At 41.1% G+C, this 11,115-nt stretch overlaps 2 protein-coding genes across 2 annotated transcripts; both read right to left on the bottom strand.

Moving 5' to 3' along the window:
• Window positions 1-2,160: 2,160 nt before the first annotated feature.
• LOC128736362 (uncharacterized) lies at window positions 2,161-3,289 on the bottom strand. Its single transcript, XM_053830838.1, has 2 exons — window positions 2,868-3,289; window positions 2,161-2,803 (listed from the first exon to the last, which is right to left on the bottom strand). Exons 1-2 carry the CDS (start codon window positions 3,287-3,289, stop codon window positions 2,161-2,163), a joined length of 1,065 nt encoding a protein of 354 aa, XP_053686813.1.
• An 887-nt stretch (window positions 3,290-4,176) lies between these two features.
• LOC128736361 (uncharacterized) lies at window positions 4,177-8,621 on the bottom strand. The gene is made up of 3 exons (XM_053830837.1): window positions 8,283-8,621; window positions 7,764-8,227; window positions 4,177-4,327 (listed from the first exon to the last, which is right to left on the bottom strand). Exons 1-3 carry the CDS (start codon window positions 8,619-8,621, stop codon window positions 4,177-4,179), a joined length of 954 nt encoding a protein of 317 aa, XP_053686812.1.
• Window positions 8,622-11,115: the final 2,494 nt, after the last annotated feature.

Here is an 11,115-nt window from a genome sequence, read left to right as displayed (position 1 = left end):
CGGATGTTGATCATATTTAAGATTTCGAAATATTTTTCAATAGAAAATCATTTTTTTTTTGAAACGATGGTTCTACAATTGATGAAGGGACGGTAGGGGAAAGAAATGAAAATTTTGGTGAAGGAGGGGGAAGAGCGGAAAGGAAGGGGGGGGGTATTGGTAGCTATGCTTGACAAGTAGTCATTTTGACTCCTACCTTTTGTCCAATGCTGGAAGGTGCATGAGTCGAACCAAGCTGTAATCTGAGATTATAACCGGATTCGAACCCACAACACCCTCCAGGGCATGTGGTTCGCTGGTACTTGTACCTTTGAACCATAGAGGCGCTGGACAAAAGGAGACCGCAAAATCCACTTCTCAAGGATAGCTACGCGTGTTGGTTGTGTTATCGACACATATTGTGCCGCTTCCTGCATCAATTGCAGATTACCACCGAGCGAGAAGTTTTAATCTAACTACTATTTACTTTCAGGACGACGACACTGTGCCGGTCCTTACGACTTGCAAGGTACTGCACGTGACGCTGTTCGTCCGTCAGCGTATGTTAGCCGCGTTTCTCGGCGCGGGTTTTCGAGGGAAGGCCCCGTTCCTATGTAATAGACTAATCTCAAGATTTTAGTCTTGACCTTGGAATGAGGTCATACATATATTAATATTTTTTTTTGAAACGATGGTTCTACAATTGATGAAGGGACGGTAGGGGAAAGAAATGAAAATTTTGGTGAAGGAGGGGGAAGAGCGGAAAGGAAGGGGGGGGGGTATTGGTAGCTATGCTTGACAAGTAGTCATTTTGACTCCTACCTTTTGTCCAATGCTGGAAGGTGCATGAGTCGAACCAAGCTGTAATCTGAGATTATAACCGGATTCGAACCCACAACACTCTCCAGGGCATGTGGTTCGCTGGTACTTGTACCTTTGAACCATAGAGGCGCTGGACAAAAGGAGACCGCAAAATCCACTTCTCAAGGATAGCTACGCGTGTTGGTTGTGTTATCGACACATATTGTGCCGCTTCCTGCATCAATTGCAGATTACCACCGAGCGAGAAGTTTTAATCTAACTACTATTTACTTTCAGGACGACGACACTGTGCCGGTCCTTACGACTTGCAAGGTACTGCACGTGACGCTGTTCGTCCGTCAGCGTATGTTAGCCGCGTTTCTCGGCGCGGGTTTTCGAGGGAAGGCCCCGTTCCTATGTAATAGACTAATCTCAAGATTTTAGTCTTGACCTTGGAATGAGGTCATACATATATTAATATTTTTTTTGAAACGATGGTTCTACAATTGATGAAGGGACGGTAGGGGAAAGAAATGAAAATTTTGGTGAAGGAGGGGGAAGAGCGGAAAGGAAGGGGGGGGGGGGGGGGGTATTGGTAGCTATGCTTGACAAGTAGTCATTTTGACTCCTACCTTTTGTCCAATGCTGGAAGGTGCATGAGTCGAACCAAGCTGTAATCTGAGATTATAACCGGATTAGTCCGGTCCGGACTAATCTTGAGATTAGTCTATTACATAGGAACGGGGCCTTTCCTCGAAAACCCGCGCCGAGAAACGCGGCTAACATACGCTGACGGACGAACAGCGTCACGTGCAGTACCTTGCAAGTCGTAAGGACCGGCACAGTGTCGTCGTCCTGAAAGTAAATAGTAGTTAGATTAAAACTTCTCGCTCGGTGGTAATCTGCAATTGATGCAGGAAGCGGCACAATATGTGTCGATAACACAACCAACACGCGTAGCTATCCTTGAGAAGTGGATTTTGCGGTCTCCTTTTGTCCAGCGCCTCTATGGTTCAAAGGTACAAGTACCAGCGAACCACATGCCCTGGAGGGTGTTGTGGGTTCGAATCCGGTTATAATCTCAGATTACAGCTTGGTTCGACTCATGCACCTTCCAGCATTGGACAAAAGGTAGGAGTCAAAATGACTACTTGTCAAGCATAGCTACCAATACCCCCCCCCCCCCTTCCTTTCCGCTCTTCCCCCTCCTTCACCAAAATTTTCATTTCTTTCCCCTACCGTCCCTTCATCAATTGTAGAACCATCGTTTCAAAAAAAAAATATTAATATATGTATGACCTCATTCCAAGGTCAAGACTAAAATCTTGAGATTAGTCTAATAGAAAATCAGTTTTTAACAAAAACAGACAATTGAATTATTTATTTTTTCTCTTCAAAACCAAAAGCGAATAGAGGTTGGGCAAGACCAGTATTAGGATCAAAGTTGTTACCCGAGATATAGCCACATTTATTAAAAAGTTTTGTGCAAGAATAGTTTCTGAATTTCACCAGCGTTTCGGTTATTGTTATAGATAACGATTTTTTACTATTTTCGACGTAGTTTCGTTTCAGATGCTTTTTGCATATACCAAAAATTACTTCAATCGGATTAAACATCGGACAGTACGCTGGTAAGAAAATTGGCAATATGCCCAAAGAACGAAGATATAGCACTATATTTTTGTCGCAATGTATCCTGGCACCATCCATTATCCAAACAGAGTTCTTTCCTGGATAGAATTCTACTTTTGAGCTTTGGATTGCAAATTTCCTGACACAATCAAAAAACTTTTGACGAGTAAATGTACCCTCAGTCCTGTACGATTCAAGCAATCCCCCTTGCCCTAGAAAGCATAGGTAAGATTCTCTCGGACGTCGATTGAACTCTCCACGGAAAATCACTTTTTTCCCTTTTACCCCATATCCGTAGTTTCGAAGCATGTCACGGGAATCGAAGGATACTTCATCGATGAAGACCAGTTGATGCAGTTCCCACTTAAATGCTTCTAGTTCGTCAGCATACCTAGTAATAATCAAATATTTCAGTCAAAACGAAATTAAAATCATTTAATATTCATTGTCATTACCTGAGAATATCCGCTTTTCGAATTTGTATAGCACGCCTTTCAATTTTCTTCCATGTCAGTCCAGCTGTTTTTAAAATTCGAACAATTGATGCAGCACTAATACAAGTTTTGAAGTGTTCCTGGAAGCGGTCTCTAGCTTCATCTATGAATACTACGGGTTCCTTATAATATAAGTTTAACAACCACTGTCGTTGCGTAGTCCCAAAACGTCGATAAACCTGCATTCGTTGCTTTCTTGAAAATGCTCCGTCTTGCTCGTACTTACGAATCCAGTTACAAATTGTTGCTTTTGATTTTCCAAATATTTCTGCCAATGCACATCGATTGATTCCGAGGAAATAAAAAGCGTAAAGGCAATGATAGACTGTATTTACAGTCGCGTGATTATTTTTCACGCGATGCAAGATATCTTCATGGGTCATTTTACATCTGTTGTACACACAATTTCGAATTACTTGAGTATTTATTAATAGAACCAACAGAATATATAAAAGTTTCAGAAACTCACATATTTACATGGGCATGTTTGTTTACAAAATTCTGACAGTAGCTCCAACGCGGTGTTTGCTTCAAGCGCGGTGTTTCCTTTCGTTTGGCTTAGACCGCGTTTAATTTTGTGCAAATCTCCCAATATGTAGCGTGAATGTATGTGGGTCATTGTTATGGGCGAGTTGAACCATTCGCGTCGCTGTTTCCTCATGATAAAACCGTTTACCGAGGCTAGGCGTATATATCCATTTTGCGAGTTTTCCAACCTCTGGTAGTGAGGATGCCATCGATGATGATTTGATTTGTTCAGCCTCCTCTCCCAGGCTGAATGCCCGCGCCTTGGACTTAGTCGAAGACTACAGAACTCAAGACTGGGCATTCTGTTGAATCTCTACGGGCAGGGGTGGTGCGCCCTCCACGAACGACGGTGGCAACTGTTCGTTTGTGTATGTGCCATCATTCTGACATCACTATCACACCTACATCATTGGATGACGTCGTAGGTACACCAATATCATACGCATACATTCTTTCAGATGGTTACGATCACTACCACTTTTTCTATTGGGTGAGCTTTTGGCGAGTTTAGTGGATTTGTCTCTTTTGGCACAAAAACAACATCGTTGTTTCGCGTAATGGCACGATGCTAGATCCGACTAAAACAGACTGTTACCTTCGTGGGACTAGAGGAAGGGCAGCAGGCGCCTCTGGAGACTTCTTCTTTATTTATTTGGCCGTTGATGGTGCCGGTCGTTATGGACGGCTTGATGAATTTTCCGCACCCACAAATCGCCTACCACTTCTTGCTAAATGTATCGACCTACTTCTTTCGAAACTTCTCTGGCACATCCAGGTGGAACTTGCCGATGAAAAACTCCAGGCCGGGAATCTGCTTTGCGTCCACTTTAATGTACGTCTCATCCTCCATTACGATGCATTTCGGATGCACCAACTGCTTGCGGTACAGATTCCTGCGGATTCAATGAACGACATTTCAAAGTCACAGCTATTCGCCATTGTATCATTGACGGTTTCCTGAAACTCAAAGAAGGGGCAAAGTGGCAAAGAAGGGTGTTGGCAAAGAAGGGGTCATCCATGCAGTTTATTGGACCCGAACCCTTTTTTGGACTATCTTCATGTGCCCTTAAAATGGAACTTAGGAATTGGGAAAAACTAAAGGTATGGTCTAACTGGAATATTACCTCGAACGCCCGGCAATCAAAACGTTTTATAGAGCCAAATGCACTTCAATCACAAAAATTATTTAACCTTTCAAAACCCGACTTGATCACATACACCGGTTTGATAACAGGACATTGTCCTTGTAAGTACCGTGAAAGCACCTAATTCCGATCACCTAAGGCATAATTCATCTTTGAGTCCCTACTGAGAAATAAAGGTTTGACATTTATTTACATGGTATGTGTCTTTAGCAAGTATTTTCAATTATGTTTCGGGGAAAAATGTTAAAATGCCTAAATTATTTACCGAAAGTTACAAAAAATGCATCCAAGTATGCTGTATCAGTGCACCTAATTCCGATCATCAATTTTAAGGGGTGATTCTAATTCCGATCACAGGTGTGTCTAATTCCGATCACGTCGTGATTAGCTGTTAAAGTATAAAACTATTGTCAATTTGTACCAAATGGATCTGAAATGTTTTGCGTTTATAGAGTCTGATGACAATTCGCCTAGCAGTCATCTTCTGCTTTCGTTAATGCTCATTATTATCATTAGAGCACGACAAGCGGATTATGAAACTTTCCCTTTCTTTTATCTTCGTTCAATTGTTCCAATTATAATAAAACTGAGCCACATTCAGCCTTCAAATCAGAAAGGTTGTGTTCCAGATATGACCACGTAGTTGGCGTTGAACTAGGTTGGGCTGTATTTCGCGAAGAAACCTCGAATATTAAAGAATTTTACACCATATTGATATATGTGAAGCGTAAAGTGAGAAAAAACAAACAGCAACAAACGAAGTCTGTCGTATTAAAATATAAGGTCAAAATTCCAAATCGGAATGTAGCACCTAGACTTTACTGTATTTTGTAGTAATCAAAAAACACGTTTATTTTGCTTCTTTGTCTTGAAGCAGCAGCCACAAGCTTGACGTGTGTAATGGTCTGCCCATCCGCAGCCTGGGAAGCAAGACTATCATAAGGAAAATGTATGGAAAAAGTTTAGCTTGAAAGTTTTCGGTAAATTTTCACTAAATAGTGATTGGCAAACAATCTTTTCAAGAAAGCCGTACAATTGCTGCATCGTTTATGATCAAAATCCATTTTAAATGGGAAGAGCTATTAGCGTTCAAAATTTTTCATTCTTTCGTGACACTGGCTTGACTCCAAATTTTGGATTGACACCCTGTCGTAAGACGTAGTTCTACGTCAAAAGATTTCAATATTTCCACCATGTTATCATGTTGCAAATAACCCTAAAATCCAAACAGCAACTTCGTTAACATGCATTTTGAGAGTTTATAACTTTGATATAGTGATCGGAATTAAAAACAGAAAAAAAGTTATGTTCATAATTCCGATCAATCACTTTAATGGAATAAATTCCGCAAATTCAGCATATTTTTAGCCAAATTTGATATAAAACGGTTATATATGCTTGTATCTATTCGTTATGATAGAATACCGAAGAAGGTAATATGTTTCCACGCAGCTATGATCTTAGCAAATTTGATCATGCGCTTAGCACTTCGGCTAAGAAAATACATTTTGATGGCGTTTTTTGCGACTGCCGGTCGTATTTAGTCTATTTTAAAGTGCTCGGTTCCCTAAAGACAGTAATTTTTCAACAATTGACACATAAACACATAGCACAATAACGGAGCATGCTCATTTACTACAGATTTTGGCTCATTTTTTTAAAAAATTGACTATTTAGGCTGAGTGATCGGAATTAGGAGCTGATGGCAATTATGTGCGGTCATGGTACCACCTGAAACTCATCGGTAAACTTAATGAAGCTTTTGCAATCATGAGATTGAAAGCTCCGAACATTTGTTGTGCGACTGTGTTGTCCTATATCATAAACGACGTAGATATCTTGATAATGGGCTGACTCAGCCCTGCGATATTTGGAATGCTGCTTCTAATCAGGTGATAAATTTCATACGAAATGCATCACCTGATTGGGATAAATGCCGACAGTAGTTGAGGTGGCTTATCAAACTTTGATAGCTCACTGATACGACATAGCATAAATTAAAAGAGGACACACCACAATAGATTTAGATAAATCATAATCTGCCTCATATCTCACTAATTCATTGAAAGATCCGGATAACCAATAGGCGTTACCAATGCAATTCCAATGCAAGTGAATATTTATGTGTGTGAATATTGTAGATTGAGATTTCAGTAAAGAACCTTGGAACTTAAGGGCATCACAGGCACTGGCTTGCATAAGAACTTGACCTTCAATTTCAACACATTCCGACTTTAAGTTCAGCTCAACATCAAGGCTAGTGTAGTACTTCTTGCACCACTATAAATTCTATCCCCATTCTAGACATTTAACCTAAGCGGAAGATTCGTTCTACTTGTTCTCACTGTAGACCACTAGACCTAGTGGTAAGAGTACTAGTTTAGACCAAGAAAACATATCTCGCTGCCTCGAGCAGGAAATGGTTGAATGTCATTTGTATAAGCTTCCGCAAATTTCAAGTGTCGCCTTCTTCATTTAATTTTCCCGCATGTTTCCGGATTACTTTACCGCTTCCTAACGCACGAGCGGGACGAAAGTCTTAAAAGTTTCAAGATTTCCTTTGCCTTGCCTTCCAAGGTTGCTTGCTTGCTTGTTAGCAGACTAAGCCCCAATCCCAATGTCGGGCACATGTTTTCCGAGGAGGAAACTTCCCGAAGGAATACATACGCTAGCCTTCGGTGAGGAAAATGTCATTTGCACCTGTCATCGCAGCCAGCTAAAGCCTACCACCAACAACACCATATGATAAGGCAGGCAGGCAGGCCAACAAAAGGCTCGCTCCAGCATGGTTGAAACAAAGCATAGTTGTGCAACGAAAGGAAGAGGGCTACGAGGCGTGTTGTTTTTGCTTGGCAATGTTTTTTTAATGATGAAGTGTTGCTCTGTTGACCCAGTTTTCATTGAAGGCAGTGAAATAATTTTTTTTTGCTAGACCTGCTTATGCTTAGAACAAATAAAAAAGGAGAGTTTTCCTATGTTGTTAGTGTTCGTTAACTATGAAAAGTTCCTAATAAACCTATTCCAAGTCCAATGAATTTAATTTGAAGATTACATCAAGGTGATTTTATTTCTCTTTGAAAAGTGAGTGAACGGTGCGATACACATTGCAGCATAAAGTCTTTAACTTTCTACAAACAATAACTACAATAGCAACGAGAGCAATCTATGTGTTACCATTTTTTACGCTCGGTTCAAAGAGCGCACACAATGCTTAAACTTCGTTTCACAACTTGCCTCGTTTGCTTGAAATTCTTCCATGTTAGGAACACTGTTGAAGATTGTCTGTACAATGCTTTCCGAGTCTCTCTCTGATTCCGATGTGCTTCCGGTGCTGCCGGCCAAACGTTGTCGAACAACTTCTTGCATTTTCCATATGAAGGGTCTTATTTTACACACCAATAGTTTGATACAACCTACATCCTCGGGGGCGGCTTGTTCCAGGTTTTGCAAGTCCATCTCAAGATAGTCAGTAATGTTGCCCTCTTGAATCGGTTCCAGCATAGCACGAAACTGCTTCGAAGGATTGTGCAACAGCCAATCAAGCGGCGATTCAGTCTTCAATATTGTTGAATCATCTAGTTTTGGAACGTCTTCCTTAGAAATCTGACCCGTTGCTGGCTTTCGAAATGATCCTAGGTTGGTAGCAATCTGGAAAAAACTTCAATCAATAGCAAAACCAGATTTTCAAACTTACAAAACCTACCACGTGGGCAACAAAAATCAGCGCATTCATGACCAACGCCCCTAGTTTGCTGCCGTCCATCCCGAGCATTTTCCACATGAGCCCCATCATATTTGCTGCTTGTTGCTGCATTGGAGCGCTGACATCGGGTTTCGACGTGAATCCTTGCTGTGAAAATCCTTTCGCCACCAGGTCCGCCACGTCCGATATCGTATCGATACCGAACAGCTTGCCTGCCATCCGAACTCCGTTGGTGAGGTTCTGAATGAAATCAGCCGTCACCGGGTGCGGCCCACTGCCAACTACCAGCAGCAGTGAGACGGGAACAATGAAGACCAGAAACCGCATCCGTCGCTTCATCCTGCAGCACTCGTGACCTCTGGATATCGGTACGGACCGGGTTTGAAACTTGACTCGACTTCTTTTGAGCTCTACCGACTAGTCGGTGATGGTTGCAAATCTGACACCGTCTGGAAGGGTACTAACTGAGCAGCAACGGCAACAGCAGCAGCAGCGGGTGGCAAAGGCAGCGAAAAAAAAGAAAATTTCCGCAAACCCGGTTGGAGTTTTTCTGTTTTAATGGGGAGGGAGTACATCATGGTTCGGTTGACTTGCCACTGCATGGTGACTTATTCTGTGTGTCGTATGTTTCTGCAACTGTACCAACGTATTTGCAGGCAAATTAATCCGCTCCGAAGTGGAACGAGACTGATGTGCGCCCGAATTATTATGTGGATGTGCCAGTTGGGAGCATAAAAGTCCTACGACGCACTTAGTGTAATCATGCAATAGATATTTCTTGATTTGTAAAGAGTTTAGCACTGAATAGTAAAACAACTAGACTTATTTTGTGTGACCGCAAATTATTTTTGTATTAACTCGTTATGTATTAAAGCCAAACGTCACTATAATCTTAGAACGATAAACAATTACGACTATTATTTGAAGGCACTCACGTTACGGGACTGTTACGATCTCTGGACGTCTGGTCACCAGAAAATAGTGAATCAGAAGCTGTAGTATCAATAAACAGTAATTCCACGAAAAAAAAACTGTCGTAATTTAAGTTTTCCTATTTTCAATTTTCATCAAATCAATTATGGCACGTGCGGTATGGCATGTTGCACCGTCTTGTTAAAATCACAGCTCCACCACATTAAAGGCACTCAATAGTGGTACAAAAGATGCATATTTTTTCTCGACCTAACTATACTGCTTTGCAACACCAAAAGCTTCTTTGGTATTCACTGTATTCGTTGTACACAACATCCCTGATGGCAAACGATCCCTGGTTGTAAGAATAAATGGTTTTGATGGACGATTATGTTCCTTGTAACGTGTACAAAAAAACCAAACAAGCGACAGCTATCAAAACAAGTAACTTTTTTGGAATTTCTAGCGCAACGATATTTTGTAATTATCTACGTAAAGCAAGGGACATTCTTGCGATTACATATCCCAACCCAAATCATGTACCCTTATAATTGAGCACATTCACTATATGTAGTATGATGATGGCAAGAGGTGAAAATTGTCTGCCTTCGAGGAGTCACGACGCTTCACGACGCGACGGTACCAAGGCCAAGCACAGACAAATCTCTATTAGCAGCTCTCCACTTATTGCTGTCAAGTAATTCACAGCAAAGGGGCCGAACGCGTTACTGCTGTTTACTGTTAGACGGTGTTAGACCTATATATTTCTACTACGTGCGAGGCATCACTTATCTTCACCATACCCACATTGCTGATGTGTCTCGGTTGTCTGCATCCCCAACATATACGCCAAAAGGATTTCAAAAACATGTGCTGTCGCTGGTGGATGTGATAATAATTAGAAGATGCATTCATTTTTGTTTTCTCTTTTCGTCTGGCCAGACTGATGCGACAAGCAGTGTACAATTTTATTGCAAAATGTTTTATTTGAAGTGACTCTTTACGGCGGCTGTCAGCTAAATAATGTTTCTGTTTTGTTTTTCTTTTCAGCCTCACGTGACATTTGTTAACTGTTACTACGAATGAGTTTCACTAGACAATTCAATTCTTAGGTTTAGGTGAGTAATTCTTAAGGGTCGAGTCACCCTTCTCCACATTCGTAACAAGTTTGTTTTTGGGTACCGTTTTTGATATTTCTTCTATACATGCTTCAATTAGCAGTGTTGCCTTGCGTCCAACTGCAAGCTAATTGTATATTGTATATTGGTCGATTCATCTGACAATTGACATTATCCATCATGAAAATTAAAACTTAAATTAGAGATAGGCACACTACAAGGATGAAATGTTTTAACCACACATTTAGCGATGCTTATTGTTAGCCTGTTTCAGTTACATCTATCAGCAAAGGTATTCAGCAATATTTGCAGTCGCTGGCAAATATTGACAGTTTTTCTATATAGATCGATCTTTAGATCATCGGCATATAGCAGTACGCATTCGGAACCCAGCAGAACAGCAATGTTGTTGAAGTACAAGGCGAAAAGCAAACGTTCCAAGTTACTGCCTTGTGTGACACTAGAAGTATTACTGAACGCACATGAAACTGTGGAATCCAGTTTGACATGTAAAGTACGGTCTATAAGATACGAGCTCAACCATAAAGTCAGTCTAGTATCAGATACATCCAGTTTAGAGAGCTTATGCGAGAGTATTTGATGATCCACCTTGTCGAACGCGGTCTTAATATCTATGTAGACAGCATCGATTTGCGTTGCGGGCTTACATCTGTGAGATACAGGTACTTGTAAATCCGATCAAGTTAGTCAACACAGAACGACCTGGCATAAAACCATGCAGGTCTACTGAAATATAGTTTTTGGTGCTGTTCGGAATTCCACTACTGACACATTCCAGCGTT

Source organism: Sabethes cyaneus, chromosome 2 (assembly GCF_943734655.1).
Source record: "Sabethes cyaneus chromosome 2, idSabCyanKW18_F2, whole genome shotgun sequence".
Taxonomy (NCBI): domain Eukaryota; kingdom Metazoa; phylum Arthropoda; class Insecta; order Diptera; family Culicidae; genus Sabethes; species Sabethes cyaneus.
The sequence above is the reverse complement of the archived record's forward strand: the minus strand, read 5'-3'. Positions and strand labels throughout refer to the sequence as shown.

What these genes read in the sequence shown, in the direction of transcription:
- LOC128736362 (XM_053830838.1), bottom strand. Translation starts at nt 3,289, where the DNA reads ATGACCCATGAAGATATCTTGCATCGCGTGAAAAATAATCACGCGACT. An exon ending in CGAAAAGCGGATATTCTCAG is followed by an intron (nt 2,804 to 2,867) that starts GTAATGACAATG and finishes GATTATTACTAG; the next exon opens with GTATGCTGACGAACTAGAAG.
- LOC128736361 (XM_053830837.1), bottom strand. Translation starts at nt 8,621, where the DNA reads ATGAAGCGACGGATGCGGTTTCTGGTCTTCATTGTTCCCGTCTCACTG. An exon ending in TGATTTTTGTTGCCCACGTG is followed by an intron (nt 8,228 to 8,282) that starts GTAGGTTTTGTA and finishes AGTTTTTTCCAG; the next exon opens with ATTGCTACCAACCTAGGATC. An exon ending in GTGCGCTCTTTGAACCGAGC is followed by an intron (nt 4,328 to 7,763) that starts GTAAAAAATGGT and finishes TTGAATCCGCAG; the next exon opens with GAATCTGTACCGCAAGCAGT.